The 26,515-nt window shown below is 48.0% G+C and overlaps 1 protein-coding gene across 3 annotated transcripts; it reads left to right on the top strand.

Annotated features, from left to right (window-relative positions):
* Nucleotides 1-600: 600 nt before the first annotated feature.
* On the top strand, nt 601-22,617 carry LOC119002895 (transient receptor potential cation channel subfamily V member 5-like). Of its 3 annotated transcripts, XM_037068982.1 has the most exons (15): nt 602-985; nt 3,151-3,248; nt 3,359-3,481; nt 3,858-3,995; nt 4,271-4,369; nt 4,456-4,631; nt 5,024-5,170; nt 7,446-7,658; nt 14,989-15,075; nt 15,172-15,248; nt 15,448-15,613; nt 15,806-15,872; nt 17,090-17,358; nt 20,181-20,287; nt 21,013-22,617. In XM_037068982.1, the coding sequence occupies exons 1-15, from the start codon at nt 858-860 to the stop codon at nt 21,308-21,310; spliced, it is 2,193 nt and encodes a 730-aa protein (XP_036924877.1). In that variant the 5' UTR covers nt 602-857; the 3' UTR covers nt 21,311-22,617. The 3 variants fall into 3 exon arrangements, with proteins under 3 accessions (XP_036924878.1, XP_036924877.1, XP_036924879.1); XM_037068983.1 differs by lacking the exon at nt 14,989-15,075 and having other exon boundaries at nt 601-985; XM_037068984.1 differs by lacking the exon at nt 3,858-3,995.
* The last annotated feature ends 3,898 nt before the right edge of the window (nt 22,618-26,515 follow it).

Here is a 26,515-nt window from a genome sequence, read left to right as displayed (position 1 = left end):
TCCTGGGGAAGGACCCAAACATGGGGCTTCTTCCCCTACCTGCCCTCACTTTGAGCTGTCCAGCCTCTGTGAAACCACAAGGTTTCCTGTAGGTCTCCTCTTAGGGTGTCTCCAAGAATTTGGAAGGGGAGTCACCATAGGTTTCTCACAAAGGAGGGGTGGCCCAGACCCCCTCTGTGAGGCAGGGCTGCAGGGCTGAGGAGGGGATAAATAACCACAACTCAGAGGAACAGCCCTGGCCAGGAGCTTCTATGCTTATCTGTAGAAGGAGAACCAACATCCTTGAGCTCTTAGGATCATGCTTCACAGCCACTTCCATGAGGGGACAGATGAGCAGACTGAGGCACAGAAAGCTCACCTAACTGATGTGCAAGAGCTGAGATAGCCAGGACTCTAGCCTGGCTGATGGCCCAGCTACAGGACCTGACTTCCTGCTCTAGGCAGCCCTGCCCGCCTAGCTCGTGAGACCCAGCTTCCAGGCCTCTCACCCTACTCCCTGTCCAGATAGCTCAGCCCCACCCCTCACCTGTCCAGATCTCAGCCCCAGCCCACTGCCAGGAATGAAGTTCCCTCCCCTCTTTTCCCCTGGCTCCAGGGCAAGCTCCAAGTCCCAGAGGTTTGTTCTAGAAAGAGCTCCTCCCCACTCCAGGTAAAGCTGCTCTCTCCTGGCAGGGCAGCCAGTCCCGGTGCACGTGCAGGCAATCACACACAGCCCCACAGCCCAGCCGCACGCTGCACACACTACTCAATCTCACTCTTAACCCCAAGCAAACGCTGCCATTGCCTCGGCAGCTGCTGAGGGCTGGACTTGCTGCTTTACCTCCCTCATCACCTGCCAGTGCCTGCGAGGAGAGGACATGGGTGTTCTCCCGCCCCAGGTGAGAGGGTTCTGGACCCACCTCCAGAAACCTCTCACCTCCTGGCTCTTCCGAGAGAAAGACTGGAATCAGCGTCTGGATGAGGCCCACCTGCTGCAACAGAAGAGGTAGGCTGTCCAGTCTCACAGCATCCCAGCTCTCGCTGATCCACAAACCTTCCTACCCTCCTTCCTAGAATTCAGCGCCAGGCACTTGGATGTGCCTTTTCCCTGCAACCCACTCATTACAGTCACAAAACCCCAGTTGCCCCTCTAGAGGGGATGGTGGCGGTTGGCATGGAGACCTTGAATGTGGATTTTGTAGATTCATAGGCAGGGATCCCACCTGCCTGCCTGATGGGGGAGGAGGATGAGGGACCAGAGGGACAAGATAGAAGAAGCCAGTGTGTCAGGGGTGGTGGCAGGCAGGTACAGGCTGGTGGGGAGCAGGGTGCAGGGAAATGGATGAGATCCCGTGTGGGTTTCTGAGGTTTTGCTGATTAAAGAAAAGGGGAGGAATTAGCATTAGTATAAAAGGAAATTGCTGGGAAAGAAAAGAGCTTTGTTCACCTGGAACTGAGCAACTGAGGAGGGAAGCCCAGGTGACACTGGAAAGTCCCCAGGTCAGTTCATCAGCCTTTGAGTCTACTTCGTGCCGGGGTGCGGTGCGCTGGGGACCAAGGATACAGACACTAGAGGAACCTGTGTCTGCTCCCCGGATGCTTGGTTCAGGTGGAGCTGATACACCTGGGGGCAGATCATTTCAGGGCTGTTAGCCCTGAGGTCCAGACCCTGGGGCGCAGGCAGGGAAGGGACTCATCCTGTGGGTGGGCCTCTGACTCACACTGTTTGGCGGTCTTGTCTCCCACTGAAGAGTGGGGAATTGAACTGAACAGGGCAGGTGACCTCTCCAGTTCAACCCAGCTCCGGACCTCAGAAAAGCCCCACGTGCCACTTAGTGCACTTCTGTTGTTACCTTTAAATTCTTAGTAATTTTTTAAACAAGGAGTGATGCACTCTTGTTTTGCGCTGGGCCTTATAAATTGAGTCGTGGGCCGGATGCAATCTAAGACTTCATTCCAGAAAGGCCCCCTGCTTGCTCACTGACACCCACCCCAGGCCCTGTGATGGATGGAACTTTGGGCCTCCCCGCCTCCGTCCCTGCTTCGCAGTGGACTAGGACAGTCTCTGAGACAGAGCTGGGTTCTAGCACCCGCTCTGCAGGGAGCAGTGGGCTGGAGGCCCAGGGAGAAGAGGCTGAGTGCAGGGCCCTCCACACAGGGCAGAACTCTGGAAGCCCAGCCCTGCCACTCTGAGCTGGGTGAGTGGCTCGGACTGAGGGTCCAGGTGAGAAGGGCAGGGGCTGTCCCTCACGCTGCTGCTAGTGCCTCCTGAGAGCACCTCCCTAAATGGGGGCAGAGCCGGGCTCCCCCTTGAGATTTGAGAAAGCTGCTTCTTGAAGTAAAACACTTCCCCCCGGGATGACAGGAGAGGAATTTGAGGCTGGGGGACACCATGGTCACCAGTCAGTTTATCTCTTCCTCATGACCCTCAACCTGCCAGACACCCATGGTCACATTTATAGCCAGCTAAGACTTCCTTGCCCAGCAGGATTGGCTTAGCTTCTCTCGTGTCTGGTTCACCCAGGCAGGGGGAGGGCAGATGAACTGGGGACGGTGCTCTGGGACAGGCATCTCCACAGGGCTCCCCTGCTCACTCCAAGTCATGCCATCAGAGAAGCTCCAAGCTGGGCTCCCTCTCAGTTATACCTGGGTGTTCAGACCCTTCCATTTGAGGGCAAAACCCAGAAGGAATAAACCCTCCATAACTCACCCCAAACTCTTCCTGCCCCCAAGTAGGGATATGTATCCAAACAGCCCAGAGGGGTAACCAGAACTTGAGCAACACACCAACATCCACAGCTCTAACACCTGGTCAGTCTCCTCATCCCTGCCCAGTTCTGATCTCTCAAGCTCCCCTTGGTGAAACAGAGCCAGTTCAGCAGGTGAGAGTGTCAACTGGGGGCAAAAATATCACCTCTCTGACCTGCTCCAGCTCCCCAGGTTCCTGAAACGTTTACACGGCTCAGATGGATTCCGCCAGGCCTGTGGCTTCCTCTCCGGGCCATCAGGGCCACCCATCCATTCCGTAGCCCAGGCTTTCCTCCCCTGGGAACGGCAGCCCTCTGCTGAGCCTCCCACTCAGTGAGCCCCGAAGCCCTGGTGATATAAGGCCTCTCCTCTTGACCTCCCTGCAGCTCTGCCTCTGCTTGACTCCTGTTCACCTCCTCGCAGGATTCGAGACTCGCCACTGCTTTCGGCAGCCAAGAACAATGACCTGTGTGCCCTGAAGAGACTTCTGCTGGACAGAACCTGTGACTTGCGACAAAGAGGTGGGCCCAGAGTTTGCTGGGGTAGGGACGGGCCCCAGGGCCAGGACTCTTGGGGTTCCTGCAAAGGGAACAAGGGGAGGGTTTGACATCTTTGCCCTGCTGTGCTTCAGGGGCCCTGGGGGAGACAGCGCTGCACATAGCAGCCCTCTATGATAACCTGGAGGTGGCCCTGGTGCTGATGGAGGCTGCCCCGGACCTGGTCTTGGAACCCACCCTGTGTGAGCCCTTTGTAGGTGAGGAAGTGCGCAGGTTTTCAAGGTGGGAACAGGGAGTAGGGATCTTCACATGAGGGTCCCCGAGTTGGGAAGAATACAAAGGTTCTGGTCTTTCATAGCTTCCTGAGCCATTTATTATTTCCCTTCAACCCCTTTCATGTGCCTGGACAGACAGGACTCTCTTTCTCTCATAGCAATACTAGAGTGATTGCAATTATGCCCCACACCCACCAGCCAAGATGTAGACAGCCAAGGGACTAATTCCCCTAGGCGCCAGGCCACTCTGCTGAGCCAAGGGCAAAAATACATTTAGGGACATCCTGCAAGCTAGGTGGATGGTCTATGCAAAAAAATTGGGCATAGACCCCATGACTGAGGGCTCTCTCTGAACCAGGCCAGACTGCACTGCATGTGGCCATCCTGAACAAGAATGTGAATTTGGTGCGAGCCTTGCTCGCCTGTGGGGCCAGCATTTCCGCCAGAGCTACAGGCTCAGCTTTCTGCCACAGCCCCCACAACCACATCTACTTTGGTGAGAGCCAGGGCCAGGCCTGGGGGGGAGGGAGGTGACTGGTGGGCAAGAGAGGAGGGCCCTGTGCCCCGTGCCTGGGAGGCTGGTGGTGGAGGGGGGTGGGGGGTAGGGTCAGTCCTTAGAGGGCTTAAGGCCACTCCTGCACCATCCCTGCCTCTGGTTCTGCTGACAAGTGTCCTCAAGCCCAGCACGGAGATGTGGGGAGGAACAGGCAGTCCCTGGGAGAATTCACGCCCCAGCCTGCACTCATGCTCCAGAGCCCTCTGTGTCCCCAGGGGAGCACCCTCTGTCCTTTGCTGCCTGTGTGGGCAGTGAGGAGCTTGTGCGTCTGCTCATCGAACATGGAGCGAACATCCGGGCCCAGGACTCCCTGGGTAAGCACTGGGAGCAGGAGTCGAGGGGAGCAGAGGGGCTGGGACAGTGGGTCTTGTGGCCATGTGACACCCATGTCCTCCCCCAGGAAACACAGTGCTGCACATCCTCGTCTTCCAGCCCAACAAGACCTCTGCTTGCCAGATGTACAACCTGCTGCTGTCCTATGATGGGCGTGGAGCCCACCTGCAGCCCCTGGACCTTGTGCCCAATCACCAGGGGCTGACCCCCTTCAAGCTGGCGGGAGTGGAGGGCAACACTGTGGTGAGGGCCATGCCCCCAAATTCACATGCTTGTCTTAGGATCCTTCTCCCCAAACTCCCCAAAAGGGTGGCGGTCTCTCACTTCCAATTTCGCCTTTAAAAGCCTCAGCCTTGGGAATCCCTGGCTCAGGAGGACTTGAGATGTGTCCCTTCAGATCTGTAGGGAACCCCAAGTCCTGCTCCCTATTGCCTGTTCTCTTCTTTCAGATCCTTACACAATTGGTTGTATACAGTTTATACAAAATATAATATGTAGGTTTATGTAATCAAAGGCTTGCCAAATCCCAACTGTCGGTCAGTCCCAAGGAGTGGGCACCTGGCTCTTCTACGGCGGTGGCCCCTTGACTGGCTTCTCACACACAAATCCTCCAACTTCCCGCTGTGTCCTCGCAGGTGTTTCAACACCTCATGCAGAAGCGAAAGCACATCCAGTGGACCTGTGGGCCACTGACTTCCACTCTCTACGACCTCACGGAGATCGACTCCTGGGGAGAGAAGGTGTCCTTTCTGGAGCTCGTGGTCTCCTCCAAGAAGCGAGAGGTATGGGTGCCATGGAGGATCCGGGACTGTCATGTGTTTGGGCAGAGTCCATCCATTTGCTGAGTTTCTGGGCTCCAGACACTCCCTCTCCTGGTAACAGATGGATACTCCTGGGGCATTTGGGAGAAAAGTCCAATCAACCAATCAGTACCTTTTTCCTGCCCATACTTTCCCTCTGCTTAGCTCTAGTCCCTTTCCCTTACCTTTCTCATACTGATATTTCAGATGAGGAATTCTCCAAACAGATGTTGCTTCCTATCATGCTGTACAAGGAACTGAGAATATAGAAATAAACACAACATAATGCCTGCTGGCTTCCTCAATAATTGTGGTAGAACATAGACTGACAGACTATACCAACCCTGGGGGCTTGTGCTGTGCACAGTGGCAGCAAAGTGGGGGTTGAATAGGCNGTGCCATGGAGGATCCGGGACTGTCATGTGTTTGGGCAGAGTCCATCCATTTGCTGAGTTTCTGGGCTCCAGACACTCCCTCTCCTGGTAACAGATGGATACTCCTGGGGCATTTGGGAGAAAAGTCCAATCAACCAATCAGTACCTTTTTCCTGCCCATACTTTCCCTCTGCTTAGCTCTAGTCCCTTTCCCTTACCTTTCTCATACTGATATTTCAGATGAGGAATTCTCCAAACAGATGTTGCTTCCTATCATTCATTCATTCATTCATTCATTCAGCATCCTGAGCACCTTCTGTGCCCCGCATGCTGTACAAGGAACTGAGAATATAGAAATAAACACAACATAATGCCTGCTGGCTTCCTCAATAATTGTGGTAGAACATAGACTAACAGACTATACCAACCCTGGGGGCTTATGCTGTGCACAGTGGCAGCAAAGTGGGGGTTGAATAGGCCACAGACCATGTCCCAGGAGTAGTTGACCTGGGGTTTCAAGGGGGGGCTGGGAATCACCAGGAGTAGAAGAAAAAAAGAGCTTTCCAGAGAGGGAAAAGCAATCACCATCCAGACAGGGCTGAGTTGAGTGATATGAATGAAAGGAAAATGCATTGAAGACAAGAAGAGAAGAAAAAATGCCTCTGGCTTCCAGGAACCTCCAAGACAGTGGCAAAGTATAGCTTGTGTTACTTATCTGCTAGTTGATAATTTCCTAGGGAACTTTCTAGAGCCATAAACTCAGATCATGGTAAGTCCTAATGAACACAAGAACAGGTGAGTGGCTAACAAACTATGAGCTTCCTCATAAAACATTTCTGGAAACATAAACTTTGTGCAGGATTTCTTAGGGATTAGAGCCTCAGCCCCTCTGGTAGATGGTTTCGCCACAAATCTTTGGTCTCTGATTTCAGCTGGCTCTCAATGTTCTCTTACAGATTCTGTCCTTGTCTTGGTCAGCCAATTTTCTCTTTCTTCAAAATTCCTTTATAGCTCCCTTTATATCCTGCACTGCCTTCTGCCTTAATTCCATCAGAAGACCCAGGCTCCTACCTTATGGCTAAAGCCTCTTGACCTTCCTGCGCTGTCCTACCAAGCATATCTGGGAACTGGGCACTGTCTCTCTTCTGTAGGTTCAATGGAAAAGATATTCTTTTTGCCAATGGTTAATCTCTCCAACTGTGCTTTGAATTTTCCTTTTTCTGCTTTCTCAGATATCCATCACCCTCTTTCATTTGTATCTTTAACTTGTCACTATGTAGTTACAGCAGAGTACCAACCCATCCTACGACCTGGGTCCTCTATCACTCTGCTCCAGACCACAAGACTTCTAGAACAAATCTAGCTACTTCCTCGCTTGAACTCCCAATTAATTCCCATTATGTTGAGAAAAATTCTAACTCCCCACCTTAGCATTCATGATCTAGGATGATCTGGCCATTATCTAATTTATTCACAGTAACTCCTACCCATCACTCCCAACCGGATGATGTCTCTTATCCCCAACCACACCTCTCCTGCAAATGGCTTCTCATACCTCCCTGCCTTGGCAACTGCTACTACTTCATGGAATGATCTTCCCAACTCTTCTGTCACTCAACTCTCTGCTGCTCATCCTTCAAAGCCTCCCTGATGTTATAGTGTGTTGCATTCAATTCTGTAAGAGTTTACCTGTAGCAATAGCACAAGGCCTAGATACAGTAGAAATTGACCAATTGCCTGTAAAAAAAATGGCTGACTCACTCGATGAAAGATGTAATAACTGGTGAGTGCCCTGCCCATCTGGGGACCCAGTGAGAAACCCAGCACTGTGTACTATGTTGCCCCCCCTCCCACCCCCAAGTCACATTCTCCTTCCACGGCAGGCTCGGGAGATCCTGAAACAGACGCCTGTGAAGCAGCTGGTGAGCCACAAGTGGAAGCGATACGGGCGGCCCTACTTCTGCCTGCTGGGCGCTTTGTATTTGTTCTACATGATCTGCTTTACCATGTGCTGCGTCTACCGCCCCCTAAAGTTCCGCAACCGCAATCACACTGTGTCCCGAGATATCACCATCCTGGAGCAGAAGCCACTACAGGTGACTCTTCACAGAGGGATGAAAGGGAATGGAAACATGGGGTGATGGTGCTGGGGACCAAAGTGGTACTACCCAAGAAAGACAACCTTCCCTGGGCTGAAGCAGCTGCCAGATCCTCTCCACCCAGACAGAAATTAGATGCGAGGTTAGTGCACCACAGAGGAGGCTTATGGGTAAAAGTACACTTGTCCAGGGAGATGTGGCTTCTCTCATTTACTCTGAAAGAGTGTTCGGTGTTAGGAACAATGTGCCTTGGCGAAATTTCTTTTAATGTACAGAAAGAACCAGTCTTTTGTAAGGTGAACTTGAATAGGGAAACCCTGTTGATCTAAAGGAAGGGAAATCATGCTCAAGTCCACCTCTGAGTCCATTTCTAGTCTGTGAGGGCAGCATGGCCCTTCTGGTTTGCATTCACTTCTGTGTACTGTTGATATGAGCAATCGGCAAGAATGTGTCAGCTGTCCAACACACTGCAGGAGGATGCCTAGACTGAGGCAAGTGATCTCTGAGGTCCTTTTTACTCTGGCAGGCTTGCCTCCTATGCTGCCCTTCAGAGACTTGGGTGGTGAGGATGCTAGTAGAGATATGGAGGAAATGTAAGACTTGCCACTGAAGGAAGCAAACCCTCCTTTGCATGCAACCAGATGAGTAGATTCTAATGAGTACTTCTGAGTATAGACCTTCCACAAGCATAGCTACATTGAACTGGTTGCTTATTCATAAGATAATTTTTTTTCTCTGAAAAGAGCTGAAAGAGGTTGCAGGCATGTGGACAGAAAACAAAAAAAAAGCAAAAGACACAGGAGGAAGAATTTAGCCAGGCAAGTAGGAGCTATGTGATTAGAGATTTATGCTCTATGCGGGATGGGCCAGCAAAGGGTACAGCTCAGCCTGGAGTAGGGTCAGAAAGAGAACATAAACTGCCTGCTGGTCCAGGCCCGAAGGTAGACCAAAGTTAGAAGGAACAGGGCCAAATGTCTCGCTCAACCCAAAGTAGGTCAAGATACTCTATCTCTCCTGCTTCTATAACTCCATCTCAATACATAGATAGGTACCCAGAGCTCCTGTCACTCACAAAAAAAGGATTTGTTGACTTGTTAGAGGGCACGGGCACTCAGGGGAGGTTGTGTCCCATGCATCTCAAACTGGGCGTGAGCACTGCCCCTGGTGCGGAGCCCACACGGGGGATATAAGGACATTTAGAAGATGGCCACATGGGATGGGCAGGTGACTAAAAATAGGAAAAGGCATAAACGTAAGGTTGGAGGTGGCTGGACTTTCCAACATGGCTGGCCTGATTTTCACAGATGTGCTCTTTCCCAACCTTCCTTTGTGTCAGGCTCACTTGGGTTTTTCTGGATCTGGAATGTAGATAATGCTCTGATCCAAGAGTTGGGTGATGCTGAGCAATTAATTAGTTCCAAGTCTCCTCCCAGTGTGGCTTTTTCTCTTTGGGGCAGGACTGATTATGTACAAACATGTTCCTTTGACCCAGATAATCTATGTTGTGTTTTAAACTTCTCCCCTTCCCTCAGAACTAGGCAAAGTGTGATAGCTGACTGAAATACCTGCCTATTTTTTTCCTCCTATTCCTTCCTCTTCCTCTTTAGCAGCTTTACCCCTTGCCTTCTACATAGGTAAAAGCCACTTTGACCCAAATAGAAGACTCTTGACTTTTGAATATTCTTTTTTCGTGGAAAATGGGGACTAAGAGGGTTAAAAATGCTGCTCTGAGGGATTTGGATAGCAAAGCATGCCAATGAAAATTTCCTATTCTTTGGCATTGCCCTTTGAGACTTAGTCTGGAGTTTATAGGCTATCTGTGTTCCTCTTTTAGGGTGAACAGATTTTAGGGGGCCAGGGAGAATGTAGGAAGATTGGTTAAGAGGTAATTAGTGGTCAGCCAGCAAGACCAAGGCCAGCAGGGTTGTCCTTGGCCTATGAGTGGGAAACCAGGAGAAAGAGTTGGCATCAGGAGACAGGGATGGTAAAATCCTTGCTGCTATTCCATGAATGGGATGCAGAGAGCAAGGGGTAGGACATTGGCAGGAATGACATTTGAGTAAGTTTCCATTCATTTTATTTGTTTTTTAATCCTTACTCAAGGATATGTTTATTGATTTGAGAGGGGTGGGGGGAAAAGAGAAAGAGAGACAGAGAGAAATATCAGTGTAAGAGAGAAACATTGATCAATTGCTTCTCGTACGCACTCCAACCGGGGATCAAACCCACAACCTAGGTATATTCCTTGGCTGGGAGTTGAACCTGCAACCCTTTGGTATAGGAGATGATGCCCCAACCAACTGAGCCACCCAGCCAGGGTTCCCCTCATTTTAAATCATTCTCTGCCTGTCATGGTCAGGGGAATGATTTGCCTACATATCATTGTTTCTTGTAAGCTCTCAATGACCCTGAGGACCCCAGCTACTGGAAAACCCCACTAATCACCAATACTACACTACCTGGCTTAGGGGTCCTAACCACCTACTATGAACAGTCAGAGCCGATTAAAGACAGGGAAGGAGATGAGGAGAAGCAGGGAGCCTACTAGGTAAAAGGAACATCTACTGTGTGTTTGCTTGGTGCTCTGGAGATCCTGTCTGTGAACATGAAGGTTCTGGAAGCAAGGCTGGGCGGGACCTGAGATTCTGCATTTCTGACTCACTGTTGAGCAATGCTGTGATTTTTTGGACCCCATTTTGGATGACAAAGCACTTTTATAGCCTTTGATCCTTCTAGATATCCTCATAAGTAAATAAAATCATTATCACCATTTTAAAGACGGTGACTGTGGAATCAAGGAAGGTTAAGTACTTTGGCAAAGACTCAGGTGGGGAGGGTAGTGCTGGGCCTGGGGTTCTGGCCTGCTTCACTCAGAACAACACTCCCCCTTAATATGAAGCCAGGCCATTTCTCCCTCCAAAGTAATGCCTTGGATTTCAGCCCTCTTTCCGAGAAATGGCTGCCCCCGGCCTTTGCCCTGAGCCAAGGCCTGCCACACTTACCTTTATCTGGCCACACCTAATCTTTCTCTGACAGGATGAGGGACACTGGGGTGCAGAGGCACAGAGTCACATATGGAAATGGCTCCCACCCCCAGCGTCCAGAGCTACTTTGTAGATTTGATAATAGGCACTATTTTTGATGTGGTTAACCTTTTGGTGTACAGCTAAGTCCTACTTCTGTGGTCAGAACTCATCTGTGGAGAGTAGAAATCTCCCAGGTCAATCTTCCCAAGAAAATGTGGAGACCAGGACATGAAACAAATCCTTGGAAAGTAGCCTTAGACAGAAACAAGGGCATTTGCCTCTTTTGGGGGGCCCAGCAGTTCTCAACATGGGGTACGTAGCAGAAACACCTACATCTAAAAAATAATGCTAGACCTCTGTTCCACACTAATTAAATGAGAATATCCAGGGTTTGTCTGGGCATGGGTGTGGGACAAAAATGTCCCAGCTGTTTCTGATGGGCAGCCTGGTTAGGAACCCGTGCATGGTAGAAGATCAGAATAATAACTGCGTTACAAGACAGTAAGACTCTTTCTTGGAACTTCATGCTTTTGCAAGACTGGGATCTTGGGGAGGATAAGTGGGTCTAGGACTAGGGTGTGATAACTTTTTCTGGTGCCCTCCCAGTTTCTGCCCAGGTTTCCCATGCTGCCCACCCTTACCCCTTGCTGGGCATTTGCTTCAAGGCATGCACCCAGACAGCTGATAAGTGAGCGCAATCTCACTGGGCCAGTTCTCACTGAAGTCAGCCTCTGCAAGTGATTAGCTGACAGCTCCTGAAATTTCAAGCCATGTATTGCTGTAAAGACTTCTGGTCATTGCTAGAAGGCATTTGTTTTTAAAGAGGTGGGGTGGAATATTTTCTCAGTGTAACATTAGTCAAGCCTGCTTAGGCGACCTTGAGCTAAGGTCTGAAAATCCCAGAAACACCCAACTAGTTGTCACCTTTTTCCCCATCCCCATTTTCTAAGTGCTCTCGACCACTCTTCTGCCCCTCTCAGCTAGTGCTCAGCTTGTACCCTCTCCTCTCCCTCCTTCCTTTTTTCTTTTCTTATTATTGGGATACCTCCTATGTTGTGCATTGTGGATAAGAAGTCAGAGTTAGATGTCTCTGTTCTCAGGGAGTTCTAAGATTACTGGTAAGATCTGGAGCACCAGACAATGTCAGGGTGCTGGGTGAGGGCCATGAGCGGAGAGTGGCACCATGTACCCACAAAAGAGACACCTGACCCTGGAGGAGTGTTATGACTTAAGTCTTGAGGATTAAGCAAGGGTGAGCCAGGAAAATGTGGTCAAGGAAGGAGACTGTGGCACTCTAACTACCTGGTTTAAGGGAGGGGACCTTTGGTGACAAAGTAGTGGAGGGAACTTCTTTTTAAGATGATTGTGTCCCAGGTGGAGCTGAAACAAAGTTTGGCATCTCCAGACACCTCTGTTACCCACTAGTGGACTTGTGCAGGGGGATTCCTACCTATATAGGAATCTGTACAACAAGCTAAGGGTCCTGGTGAGGGGAAATCCCAGAAGGAGGTGGTGGTGATGGAGACTGTTACCAACATTCTCCTTTCATTGGGGTTTCACTTTTCATCTCCCAAGGGAAAAGGTGATGCTACTTTCTCAGCATCCCCTGGGGGCACTCGGATCCACCACCACTCACCTGGCCAACTTGTGCATACTTGGTTTCTTTTCTTCTTAGTTGAGTCAAAAAAAAGATTGGTGGCAGTTTTGCAGATATCCTCAACTGAGAGACAGAGTTTTAAAATGAGTTCAAAATTTTTATACAGACACATGTATGGCATGGATGCAGTTATTTATTCCTATATTTTAATGTTGTTTTTTCTATAGTTAATGTACTTATTTATCCTACTATGTATTACCTGGTCTCAAGGAGTTGGCATGTTTGACAATTGGAGGCAGATGCCATGACATTAAGGTAAAGGACAAGACCCACGAACCAAATTTCAGGTCAGAGGAGAGGTTATTCAAAGTACCGTATTTTGTCGTGGACAATGTGCACCCACATTTTTGGCCCAGACTTTCAGGGAAAAGTGTTGCATTTTAATTTTTTAATTCAACCAAATTTTGGGTCAGAGGAGAGGTTATTCAAAGTACCATATTTTGTCGTGGACAATGTGCACCCACATTTTTGGCCCAGATTTTCAGGGTAAAGTGTTGCATTTCAATTTTTTTAATTCAATTTTTAAATTTCTTTATATTTAGATACTTGTTTTTTGTATTATAGAGGAATTTTAGCATTTATTTTTGAACATATTATGGGACAAGAAATTCTATGTAACAAATAATTACAAAACACAAGAACAAGAAATACAAGGTATTTCAGGCACTACCTACCATGTATAATGTGCATTCTTATTTTTCCCTAAAAAATGTGGGCAAACAAGTGCACATTATACATGGCAAAATATGGTAGAGGCTAGCACTGGGGATGAAAAAAAGGACTCCAAGCTTCCTTGGAAACAAGGGAAAAGGGAAATTCTCCATTATATGATAAAATAAAATTTACCAGTTTCTCAAGAGAGATATACGCCAGAGACGTTTATAGATCCTCAAGTCTTTAAAAGATAAAAAAGTAACTGGAGTCTAGTCCCAGGTTGTTAGATCACACTGCTGTCCAGGCACACAGACACCAACCCCTCTCCTGATCTTTCCTGGACCCACGTGATGGACCCCAAACATTTCTACCATCTGCTGGCCAGTCTGGCCCTACTCTTAAGGGCTATCTCCTTGGCTTCTTCCGAGCTGACCTACACATTATGAGCAGCCGCAGGGCCTTTGGTGGGTGCCTCCTTTATACCACAGATTACCTCTTACTACAGGGCATCTCTTCCTCTTTCAAAAGCTATGCCTCTCCCTCGACCAGGCAGCACTGAAGTAGCCTGCGGAGGGATGCTCAGAGGTTACAGTTTATTAGCAAAGGGAAGATACTCAGCATCTCTGATGTCTCAGGAGCAGTCACATCCTCCCCAGTTGAGATCATAAACTTTCCCACTGACCCCAGGGACCCTCCCTCCCCTCCTATCTTGGGTGCACTGTTCAGAGATGGGACCCTGGAACACAGTTCCCAAAAGCCAGAAGGGTGCTTGAATGTGCTAAAATTATTTGTACAATTTTATGTGGGGGTGACATCCATGTGAACAGTTTTCTAGAAGAAGGGGCTGTAGTCTTTATGATATTCTCAGATGGGCTCAGGACTTCAGAAAAGTTAAGGGTTGTTGTTGTAGAATTCTCAGTTCCTCTGTATCATGTTATGAAGCCTTTCACTGGAAAGCACAATAACGTGCACAGAAGGAGGATGGTCTTCTCTCCATCTAGACCATAGGGGCATACCGTATTTTTCAGACCATAAGGTGCACCTAGGTTTTAGAGGAGAAAAATAGGGAAAAAAATTTTGGAGCCAAAAATGTGGTAAAATATTTAATAACATAAATAACACAATATTTCACCAAGGTAAATGTAAACAGAACTCAACAGCAGCATTAACAACCATTATTCCTCTCAAATTTGGGGGTGGGGAGTGCATCTTACAGTGTGAAACAAATACAGTACTTTCTACACCTACTGCCCAGGATAAGACAGGGACCCTTCCTTGTAACTGAAATCCATATGTCTCTAGCGCCCCCACTTTATCAGCAACTGTCCTTTATTGCCAAGTCATAATAAAACCATAATAAATACAACTACTGTACTTTATGGTTTATAGTGCATTCAAATACATCATCTAATTTCAACCCCACAATAAGCCTGGGGAGGTAAACATCAGAGTTTCCATTTTCCAGGTGAGAACCCTAAAGCTGGGGGCGGTTTAGAGACTGACTCAAGGTTTTGCCCGAGCTCGTGGGTTCTGGCCCCATATGGAAACTGAATAATATGATATGTTTATCATCTGTTCTTCCTGCCGGGAACCACCACGAGATTGGAAAAGCTGGATTTTCCACATAGATGAATCTGTTCCAAGCCACTAATACCTCTTCCTGTTACAGTAACGTTCTTAACCTGATGCTCTGAAATGTGATCTCGGTAGATTTATCCTAAGTTACCGCTCACAGCATGTATATGAAAGGTAACCTGGGAGGGGATACCTCAAGTGGTCGGCATAAACAGCCTAATTAAACTTTGGCTACGCACCGATGTCCTGGTCACAGAGCTGGCCACAAGGACAAATAACATCAGGGGTTGGTAGTGGTGGTAAGATGAGCTTTTCTTCATCCAGGATAGACTTTAGTTACTTTAAACCCCTTGTCAAAAGGATTCGAGTCTCTCTCCATCAGAAAGCATTTCTCATCCGGAATTTCCCCTCCTAGGAGGCTTATGTCACTGAACAGGATAAAATCCGGCTGGTGGGGGAGCTGGTGACCATCATCGGGGCTCTGATCATGCTGTTCATGGAGGTGAGGTACAGGTGGGGTCCAGGCTGAGTCCATCCCCTAAGGCCCCAGACCAAACTGCATTCTCCATGGTCTTTTGTTTTATTGGCCTCTTCCTAGATCCCAGACATCTTCAGGGTTGGTGCCTCTCGCTATTTTGGACAGACCGTCCTTGGGGGGCCATTCCATGTCATCATGTGAGTGTCCCTTCCTTCCAACCCTGCGCCTTCCCTCGCCAGAATTGTTGGAATCTTAGCTGACCCCACTGTGTATGTGTGTTTAGATATAAAGACTAAGCCTGAGTGTGTGGGTGCCCCCTGACTTACAACTGTGCTGGAGGGGACCTAGACCATTGCCAGCCCTCCTCTCACTCCCTGCACCCTACTCTCCCCCCAGCATCACTTCTGCCTCCCTAGTGCTGGTCACCATGGTGATGAGGCTCACCAACATCAGCGGGGAGGTGGTGCCCATGTCCTTCGCCCTGGTGCTGGGCTGGTGCAGTGTCATGTACTTCGCCCGAGGATTCCAGATGCTGGGCCCCTTCAGCATCATGATCCAGAAGGTCAGCACTTTTCCCTAAGTTTCCTCCGGCCTCAGCCGTAGGACCTCCCCAGACATAGGAAGGGAGAGGGAACAGAAAGGAAGACCTGCACACAGTTGGTCTGGTGGAGCTATGGGGACCGTCTAATCTATTAGCAACAACTGCTGAGATGGAAAAGGGATCACCCCACTGTCTCTCCTCTGTTTTCCATAGATGATTTTCGGAGACCTACTGCGTTTCTGCTGGCTAATGGCTGTGGTTATTCTGGGATTTGCCTCAGGTGAGAGCATTTCTCCCTCCCCTATTAGATCCTTGGATCCAAGCCTCTCCATTCTCACTTGCTGCCCTCACCCCTACCATGGAAAGTGAGTCCAAAAGCATGCCGATGTCCACAGAGTCAGGGTCACGGAGACTGGCCTAGAAGGTAGACCCATGTGCTCTGAATTTCTGAACCAAAGGCATTTGTTGTTGCCTAACCACCCTGCAAGCTTTCTAAAGGACAACATAGAAAAAGAGCTTTGGCATGAGAGGGACATTAAACAGGAAAGACTGGCCGCTTGTGGGTCTCAGAAGACGATGTAGGCAAACAGAGACAGAGCAGAGTTTTAAGTCTTCTCTCTTTGCACTCTAGAAGAAGAAACACAAAGCATTCAAAAACGCATACCATGTTTTGTTTTGTTTTTTTTGCTAGGAGTGACCAAAGTTGAAAGAAAAAGGGAAGGAATTTTCAAAAGGACATAGCAGATAAAGAAATGTTTGGGAAGCTTGAAGAGTGAGAGAGGAAAACAGGTGGAGAGTTGTGAAGAGACACTGGGAAGAAAGAGGCAGGCAGGGGCTCACTGGAGGCCAGAGGCACCATGGGAGAATGCCAGGAGGAAGAGAGAGGATCACAGAAAGGAAGTGGGGAAGGGGGAATGGAGATAGGGAGAGGGAGAAGGGTGGGACAGGGGTAGACAGGGTAAGCAAAGGCATAGAAGGAGGTTTTCAGGGAAAGGCAGAAAAAGGAAGGAAGAGCAGAGGTCAGCAAGTCTAATCTAGGCTTCAGTGTCTGCAACTGTACATCCCTAAGACAAGGGGGTGTACTAGAGGACATTTGAAGATCCCCCAACAGGGATCCCCCTGTTGAGCAGGGATCCCCCTGTTGAACAGGGATCCCACAGAACAGTAGACCCAAAAACTGTACCAACAGCTGAGCTATAAGAGGGTAAGACTGTAAAAAATTATATGTATGTATAATACATATAATACATATATATATGTATAATTTTTTGCTCAGTGACTGATTATTAATATTATCCAGTGATAGGACATCTCCAGATTAGCTGGATCTGCAGATAAGAGGTGATTTATGCATATACATTGCCATATCTACATTTATGGGTGTGTAAGTTTGTGTACGCACACAAAAGTGTATGGAGGTATATGTTGGGGGTAGAACGAATGCTTATTGTGGTAACTTGTCTCCTCATCTCCATTCCCTTTTCTTGGGTGGAGCAGCCTTCTATATCATCTTCCAGACAGAGGACCCAAGCAAGTTGGGGGAATTCTATGACTTCCCTACAGCACTGTTCAGCACCTTTGAGCTTTTCCTTACCATCATCGATGGTCCTGCCAACTATAATGTGGATCTGCCCTTCATGTACAGCATCACCTACGCTGCCTTTGCCATCATTGCCACCCTGCTCATGCTCAACCTTTTCATCGCCATGATGGGGGACACCCACTGGCGGGTGGCCCAAGAACGGGATGAGCTCTGGAGGGCTCAGGTGAGTTTACCAGTGTTTGTCTGACAAAGGTGCAGGGGATGGAGAGAAAAATCAGAATGTGATGTTATGGGGGATGACTCTCAGGAGAGTCACAGAAAACCCAGTGAAGCTGTCACCTTAACAGAGGTACATTTGGATAGATGGAGGGGACAAAATGGTGGCAATGGGTAGGATCAATGCCCAAGATCAGAGGGCATTGGTCACAGAGCAAGAGTAGATCAAGCAGTCATGGTAGAGTCCAGGGAGAACTAGAAACTGTCTTGTTCTTATACATCTGGTTCTTCATTTGAACTTTATCTTCTATTGGCTTCTGTGAGGCCCTGTTTCTCTGTGGTCTGGTTTTTTATACCGTCATAGACTAAACAAATTGTAGAGTCAGGGATATCTTCCGTGCCCTCTGGTTGACTCGCTACCCCATGTATAATCATTTATTGGTCAGAGGGTCAGTTAATATTTTAAATGCTGATTAGGACCTTATTACCACATATATTTGGGCAGTGTTTGGGAGGAGGAGAGCTTATTTCACATTTTAAATGTTTGTTGTTGTTGTTGTTGTTGTTATTGGAAAAGTCCATGCACTGAGCTGAAACTTATCTTTCTACAATTCCATTCCTTGGTCCCAGTCTTTCCTTCTTGTATCGTGCAGAACACACTCTCCCAAATGAGCACAATTCAATTATTTGCATACAGTTATCGTTTAACCCTGAAGATTTTTCATTCGTGGAGCAATAATTATTTAGAGCCTGCTGTGAGTTGGGAAGTGTCCAGAAGCTGGGAGATACAAGCATAAATGCCCCAATGCACTCTGTACCCTCATAGAATGTACAGTCTGGTTGGGAAGACAGACAGTAAACAAATGACTTCTGGGAAAGCTGTACAGTGGTAATAAAAGTGTCACAGAGATGTAGATGTTAAGGACAAGGTGCAACAGAGGAGTCTGAGAGGAAAGTTAGCAAATACTTTCCTGATGAGGACATTTAAGATGAGCCCTAAATATGGGAAAGTGTTAGCCAGTTAAGATGAGGGAAAGGGGCAGAGGTTAGGGTTTGAATCCTTCAGGACTCTTGGCTCCTGCACAGAAAATCAAACTCAATTAGACTTTAAAAAGGTAATGGAAGAGGCTGTGCTGGTCCTCATAAATGGGAAGTTTAAAGCACTGAACTAGCTTTGGGCCTGTCTGACCAGGGCCTAGGCCCCCATTTCACGCACTGTCTTAGCTGTTCTGTTCTGCTCTCTTTTGTCCGGCTTCTCCAAGGCTGTCTCTCCCGTCGTGGTGGTGACACAGCTTAGGGAAGCCCCGAAGTCCCAAAGGAACAAGCAGGTGTGCTGCCCAGCACAATGCCAAGGGCACCATGCATGTTGTACACTGTGTACCTCCTGACACTGTGAAATATGTGCTTTTGAAGGGGCATCTTTCCCCCAGAGAACCCAGTCTAAGTCCCACTTCACTGCAACAAGTCTGAGTCATAGGCACCTCCTTAAATCGAAGGTTAAGGCCAAGGACTGGATAATGGTGGTGGTGCTGGCAGAAGAGGAGTCTGGGGCAGGATAGACTAAGTAACCAGAACTGTGTGGCGACAAGTCTACTCGAACCCACGGACTGAGAGTAGAGAAGGGGTGATTCTCTAAACGAAAGATGGGCTGAAAGATGGCCCCAAGAGAAACAATAAATGTCCTTTTTAAAATAAGGAGGGAGAAGAGCTATCCAGGGAAAGGGAAGAGAAAGATTGAGATTCCTGAGGTTGGAGGGAGCTTGGTACAACTAAGAAACGGAGAGAAGGTCAAGAGACATGTGGAGGAGGACAGGGAGTGCAAGAATAGAGCGTGGAGAATTGGCCTTTTTAAAGGATTGGCAGTTCCTTCAAATAATAAAGCCTCCTGGCCCCAGTCCATCCCGAAGGCACCCTCTGTTCATGCCCTAATGCATCATGGTCCTTTCAAAACTAGAATGGTCCTGACACAATCGGAGGAATGTGGTATGAAGAGTGGGCATGCCGCTTCCTTGCCTTGGACACTGTACTATAAATAGCACCTAAAACTGAATTAGGGATTTTGGTAAATATACAATTGGCCCTTATTAAGCTTATGATCAACTAGAACCCTGCATCTCTGTTACGCAACTCACGAAGCCAAGCTCCTTCACCGTGTTCCCGTACTTACTTGGTACTCGAGACTTAAACATTAAATGAAGAACCCTACATTTGGTTTCCTTAAATTTCACGTTATTAATTTTTGCCCAGCATCCCAGTCTGGGTGAGATCATTTTTATGTTGTGTCTGTTGCCTTGCAAATTACATATCCCTCCCTACTTTGTGTCACAGGCATATTTGATAAGTTTTTCTTCTATGTTTTGTCGAAGTAACTAATGAGGGCTGAGCAAAGTACAGAACATGTGACATGCTACTAGAATTTCCCTGCCAAGTGTGCCAAGAATTAACCCATTCTTGTCCTTCTTCAGATGTGAATCTTTAATTGGCTACAAATTCCCTGAACACCAGCAACATGCTTCATTTATTCTGTGCTTTCCTATGAAAAAATCAGTGAGATTACTTTGGAGTGATGCATTTTCCATGAATTGAAATAGTTAATGCAGGAGTCACTGTTTTATTTAAAGTACTCATAAAATATTCTCTCTCCTTTTATGATGAATGAATAAAGCAGATAGCCTGATATCTGGCACAGGTGAGGATGTGGCTAATGACTGTGACCTTCACTCTGATCTGGTGTCCTTATTCCACAGTTGCCTCTGTCTCTGGCCGCCAGTGTTCTCCCAAGCTCATGGTTCTTTATGAGCTCTTCCTCCACTTCTCTCCTCCTTCCAGGTCGTGGCCACCACAGTGATGCTGGAGAGAAAGATGCCTCGATTCCTGTGGCCTCGCTCAGGCATCTGTGGGCGCAAGTATGGCCTGGGCGACCGCTGGTTCCTACGGTGAGTGACAACGTAGATGGATGAACTGAAAATGTCTGCGATCCTGTGGAAGCAAGGGCAGCCAGTTCCCCATTTGTCACCCTCCTCTCCATTCTCGAGGTCCACATTGGACCCCAAGGAGAAGTCAACACTCTAAAGTGAGCCTCTTAGCCAGTGTGAGGGAGGAGGCTGGAGCCGAGGAGGGATAAAAAGAATGACGCTGGCAGATCTGGGCTGTGTCTGTCAGGGCAGTAACATGTGTAAGGCTCCATGTTATATGTATGTCCATGCTGAGACATGTGGGCATGGGTTACCCAACTTGTTCTAGTCTTGCTCCCTGCTGACCTTCATTTCTAGTATATCCTTGCCTTGAAGTTAACTTCCTCCGTACTCTATTCTTAGCTCTAACTGGCTCTCCTCTTTTCTTACTTATGTCCTGAATGGCACCTCCTGTTCGTGATATGGTTATCTCTTAATTGGCTTGTGTCTGTTCCATGTTTCCACCCTCACACCCACACTCTCAATTCCTACGTGCAAGGCCTCTTTGGTCCCTACGCCAGCTGGTCCTCCATTCTAGTGCCCTTTCCTTTACTTCACCCTGGATATTCTCCTTATGTCAACTTAGCTCTCTGATGTCCTTTTCCCTCCTCATCCATTTTTCTACGTGTGGCCCATTTGCCTTGGTTTCTCCCTATGGCCCCTGCCTTCCCACCTCAACTCAATGCCTTTCCCTTCCCCCTCCTCAGAATCGAGAGCCTCCATGACCAAAACCCTTCGCGAGTGCTGCGCTATGTGGAAGCTTTCAAGTCCTCAGACAAGGAGGATGAACAACAGCATCTTTCTGAGAAACATCCCTCTGTGTTTCAAAGCGAGACTCGAGCCAGAGCCTCCATGACCCTGCCAACGCCCTCTCTGTCCCGGACCACATCCCACAGCAGCAGCAGCCACTGGGGTTGGGAGGTCCTTCGTCGCAACACCTTGGGACACTTAAATCTTGGACTGGACCTTGGCGAGGGGGATGTAGATGAAAATATTTATATATGATTAGGGCCCCTAATGTTACTCTTGACCTGACTCCAGGTGGCCTGGGGTGGGACGCAGACAGAGAGATATTTTCCTAGGCCAGTATCTAACTCCCATGAAGTTCATCGTGGGAGGCTGTGGGCAGAATAATTCTCAAAGGCCATGTCTCAGCCTTCACCTAAGCATTTCTGGTGATGGGCCGTGGGCCTGTGTCCCACACATCCTCTGGAAGTCCTGTACCTTGGGAAAAGAAGGTATCCTTTCTAGCAAAGTTGGACTTGGCCCCAGAGACACGAGGTAGGGATGCTACACTCATGTCTGCCCCCTGCAGGTACTAGGAAGTAGTCAGCGTTGGAGCCAGACAGGCTCCAAGTGCTTAATGTGGGAGGAGCCAGGCACAGGGATCTGGCTGTGGCTCCTGTCTTTTTCCTATAGCTCTGAAGGACTCTTTCCCCGTGTAACACCAAACGGCAACTAATGAATGCAAGAAGAAAGGCTCTTTATACTTGCTTTATTTTTTAAGTTTATTGTGGTAATATGCACATACGATTCATCATTTTAATCATTTTTAGGTATACAATTCCATGGCATTAACTACATTCACATTGTAGTATTACTATTACCAGTATTTATAGACCATTCTCATTGTCTCAAGTTGAAACTCTTGTACCAATTAGAAATTAACTTCCCATTATCTCCTCCCCATAGTCCCTAATAACCAATATTCTACTTTCTGTCATAAATTTGACTGTTCTTAGCACCTCATAAAAGGGGAATCATACAGTATTAATTCTATTGTGTCTGCTGTATTTCACTTAGCATAATGCTTTCAAGATCCATCCATGTTGTAGCATGTATAAGAATTTCATTCCTTTTCATTCTAATTTAATTGTGTGCACATACAAGTTTTATTTATCCGTTCATCCATTGTTGTACATTTGTTTCCACCTCTTGTCTCTTGTGAGTAATACAGTTACAAACGTTAGTATACAGACATCCAAGTTCCTGTTTTTGGAAGATTACACCTACAAGTGGTATTGCTGGACCTTATGGTAACCTTTGCCTAATTTTTTTGAGAAACTGCCATGCCCTTTTGCACAGTAGCTGTGCTCTTTTACATTTCCTCCAGCAATAGATGAGCATTCCATTTTCTCCACATCCTCACCAGTACCTGCTGCTTTATGTTTTTGCTGTTGTTTCTGTCAGTGGCCCTCCTAATGGATGTAAAGTGATACCGTATTGTGGTTTTGATTTGCGTTTTCCTTAATGCCTAGTGACACTGAACTCCTTTTTATGTGTTTATTGGCCATCTGCAAGACTTTTTTTTTTTTTTTTAGAAATGTCTGTTGAAGTCCTTTGCCCATGTTTGAATTGTGTTGGTGTTCTGTTGTTGTTTCTGAGTTGTGTTATTCTTGCTTTTGGAGTCTTGGAGTCTAAAATGTTTGTCTCTCATTTGCATCCTGGTGTATTTTTTAAATATACGTGGTGGTAAATTTTGCCTTTCTAATAATTTCTTTTATGGGACTGTCCCTATTCTATCTGCCAGGTGGCTCATTAGCAGTCAATCACCCTTGTACCTGGAAGCAGCTTCCAGCAGTATCTGCTGTCACTGTCATCTCACCATCTCCATTTACCCCTGTGCTGAGTTGTGGGGTGAATGACGATAACCAAAGAGGGGCCATCCTTCTTCAGGAGGGAAAGTAGAAACTAGGCACCCAGGGCATCCATGCCAGGAGCTCAGAAGCAGCCTCCCTCTTGACTCCAGCCCTTCACTTCTCACCCCAGCATTGTCATCACCCTTACCAAGATGCCATAATAACTTTGAAGAAGACTGTGGCCTACAAGAGCAAAGAGACACATGGGATTTGTGAAACCATGGACAGGTTCAGCTAGGTACCCATGCAAAGCACAGAAGAATGTGGAACAATGAGGGGTACCGTGAGCATGCATGCAAACATTCCCACATGCATGTTCCCAGGAGCATACGTTCTGAAAGTGCTCAGTCATTGGGATCCCTCACATTTCTTCCACCATGGAAGCACATCCTATCCTATGGACAGCAAAACTCCCATCTGTCTCCAGATCCAGTTTTCTTTCTCTTTTATCATTCATGTCTATCACTGTCTTCTCTAATGTTCTCATCTGTGTCTCTTCCACCTTTCCCTCTCCACTGGTGCTAGTCAGCAAAAACCATGCTCTATTCTTTCCCATCTTCCAACACATCTCAAACACCCTCCACCATTTAGCTATGACTTCCCCATCTTCTTCACTCTTTCTTCAGGGCCAGACTTCTTAAGGGAAGACTCCATTGTCCACTGACCTCACACAGAGTCCCCAGTCCATTTCAATGTGACCTTACTTCTCCATGCTACTGATATCACCCTCATCAAGCTTATCTGTCTACCTACAGCTAAATCTTTCAAAAGTCTCAGTATTGCTTGAAGTCTCTGTAGCATCTGTCAGATTATACTCAACCACTAACCATCTCTCAGCATGCCCACTGCCATACACTGCCACTCTGATTCCCTTCTGCCAGTCCCTTCAACATTTTTGGTCCACAGCCTCTGTTTTTCTCACCACCTGGGCAGTCCCATCCACTTCAAAGACTGTATTAGCACAGACACGTTGGCGATTCCCAAACCCTTGTCTTCAGATTAGATCTGCCTCCTGAGTTCCAGGCGTGAACAGCTTGGATAGCCACCTATTGGACAGCTGTACCTGGATATTTTACAGACACCTCCATCTCAGCATGTCCCAAACTGAACAGCTTTGCTTCCTCACCAAACCTGTTCCTCCACCAATGTTTCCAATGAAATGATAGGCGAAGTTGTCCAAACCAGAATCCTAGGCGTCATCTACAGACCTGTCTCAACTCTCATCTCCAGTAAATCTCCAGTTTTGTGGGTTCTATCACCTAAAACCTCCTCTGAAAAGTAACTCATAGTAATCAATAATATGTCACCAAGTTGTAAGAGTGTACAAGGTATATGGGGGGGTGGGGGGGGAAACGCTTTCCTACCTCTGTCCCAGCCCTCCTCGTGTTCTACCTGGGGACATTCTCTTGCAATACAGTGTGTTATTTATCCTTCCAAAATTACTCCCTGCACTTCCAAGCATATGTGTACATACATTCATCTTAAAAACACATGTAATAGTACACTATATTAGGAAAACAGTTCTTGCTTTTCTTATGTAACATATTTTGAAGACTGTTTCATGCTCATCCAGCATGAAACCACCCCGTTCCTTTGTCTCTGCCTCTCTGGCCCCAGTTGGCATCCTGGCATGGGCCACCGCTACCTCCAGCCCCCTAACTGCCCTCTCTCCTGGCAGTCTTGGTCTTCTCCAGTCCACAGTTCACACTGCAGCTGAAATGACCTTCATAAAAGGCAACCTCTGCCTTAGACAGCGGTCTCCTGAGCGTGCTTCCCTGAGTCGGCCTCTGGCAACCTCTCCAGCCTCCTCACACCCCTCCCCTCTTGCACTCTCTCACCAAGCTGAAGTACTATTAGTTGCTCAATGGGCCTATATTCTCCTCCTTGACCTTCACAGTTTCTGGACCTTTCTACCTTTCTGCCTCCATTACACCCTTCTGGCCTTGTAACTTGTATCCATCCTATTGGTCTCAATGATCATACATTGATTGTGTGTCATTATACATCCTGCACTTTACTGTAGTCCCTTGTTTAAAGGTCCACCTTCTTTAGTAGATTATAAGGCAAAGGATGTCCATCTCCTTCATCATCGTGCTGCCAGTGCATGGCATAATTCCTGTGCAAGGTAGTGGGTAATAAATATCCACAAACTGAATCTGTGAATGAGTCACCTGCTTTTATTTTAAGTGCTCCCAGTGGGGTGAAATGTACTCGCCTTTGAGTGGGGTTGGAATCATTAAGAATGAGCAGATGATAGGGGTGGAAACACTCTGGACAGGAAAAACGTCAATATGGACATGATCATTGAGAAATTTTTCCAGCAAGTGTACATATGTGTGTGGGTGTGTATCTCTGTGTATGTGAGAGAGTCAGAGAGAGAAAAGGAGAAGGAAGAAGTGGAGAAGATGTGGAATACCATGAGGAAGAAGACAAGAAGGGAAGAGCTCCAGCCACAGAGCTCTGGGACAGATCTTACCAAACTGACTGGTGTGTGGGTTCTTCTGAAAGAAGCCGTCAAGCCAGTCTCCAGCCTTCTGAGTCTGCCTTCAGGAGCCCAGATAGGAAAAGCAAAGACACAAGCAAAAATACAAGCACAGCCACTTCTGCAGGATGGTGCAGAGAGGGCACATGGCCTATGAGCTGAAGGGTTTAAGTGGCCGGCAGATGCCCTTGTTCCAACAGGCAGGCACCAGGTCTGTTGATGTGGCTCTGGAGACAGGATCCCAGAGACAGAGGACAAAGAAAAACTGTGGTGCCTGCCTCAGGAAGGTTTGGGGTACCCCTAAACAATTACCCTTCTCCCCTCCTGTCTGCCTCCTCCCTGGTTGCTCCAGAAGGCAGAACGTTCTCTCTCCCAAGTGCTTCCTGCACCAGAGGCTGGGAGGTGACAGGAGGGATGTCCTTGTTCTCACAGGAGGCTCTGAGTTTCACCAATATGTCCCCTTCCAGCTGTTTGCCAAGTATTTTATTGACAAAGTTCTGGTGAGGAGGGCCATGGAGGAGCCCTGAGGAATGGCTCTGCCAGTGGCTTTGGGAGGAAGGGCACAGGTCCCTGTTCCTCCCCTGTGCCACACTGAAGGAATGCCAGAGAAGGTCTGGGGTCCTGAAGGTGAGAAGCCAGAGAGGCAGACTTTGTGGGTGCCTGGGGCACCCGCTGTGCATGGCAAAACCAGGGTGGAAAAATGGATTTGGAGCAAGAACCGACTGTGGCACCCGCAAGGTGCCTTTGCACACCTGAGTCCAGGTGATGAAAAACCAAGAAAGCCCCTTGACATGGGGTCAAGGATCATTTACTTCTCCGGGTCAGGCCTACTTGTTTCTTAAAAGCCAATGGGGGAAGATGAGAAATGTGCAAGGAAAGAAACACTTGAATCGTAACACTGAGTAGGTTGGGTAACGTGTCTCCTCTCCCTGCCCTGGGAGGGCAGCCAGGCAGCAGCCACCTGGGCGGGACTGGACACACCTGCTTCCTTTGCTTGTACCACCTCTTTGTTATCCTGGCCTTGAGGAGGCGGTGGTGACAGCCCTGGGCCTGAGGCGGCAGGGGCGTGTGCAAGGCTGGGACACAGCT

This window comes from Sturnira hondurensis, unplaced genomic scaffold, assembly GCF_014824575.4.
Source record: "Sturnira hondurensis isolate 20B ecotype Veracruz unplaced genomic scaffold, ASM1482457v3 Scaffold0018310, whole genome shotgun sequence".
NCBI classification, from domain to species: Eukaryota; Metazoa; Chordata; class Mammalia; order Chiroptera; family Phyllostomidae; genus Sturnira; species Sturnira hondurensis.
The sequence above is the reverse complement of the archived record's forward strand: the minus strand, read 5'-3'. Positions and strand labels throughout refer to the sequence as shown.

What these genes read in the sequence shown, in the direction of transcription:
- LOC119002895 (XM_037068982.1), top strand. Translation starts at nt 858, where the DNA reads ATGGGTGTTCTCCCGCCCCAGGTGAGAGGGTTCTGGACCCACCTCCAG. An exon ending in TATTCTGGGATTTGCCTCAG is followed by an intron (nt 15,873 to 17,089) that starts GTGAGAGCATTT and finishes TGGGTGGAGCAG; the next exon opens with CCTTCTATATCATCTTCCAG. An exon ending in ATGAGCTCTGGAGGGCTCAG is followed by an intron (nt 17,359 to 20,180) that starts GTGAGTTTACCA and finishes TCCTCCTTCCAG; the next exon opens with GTCGTGGCCACCACAGTGAT.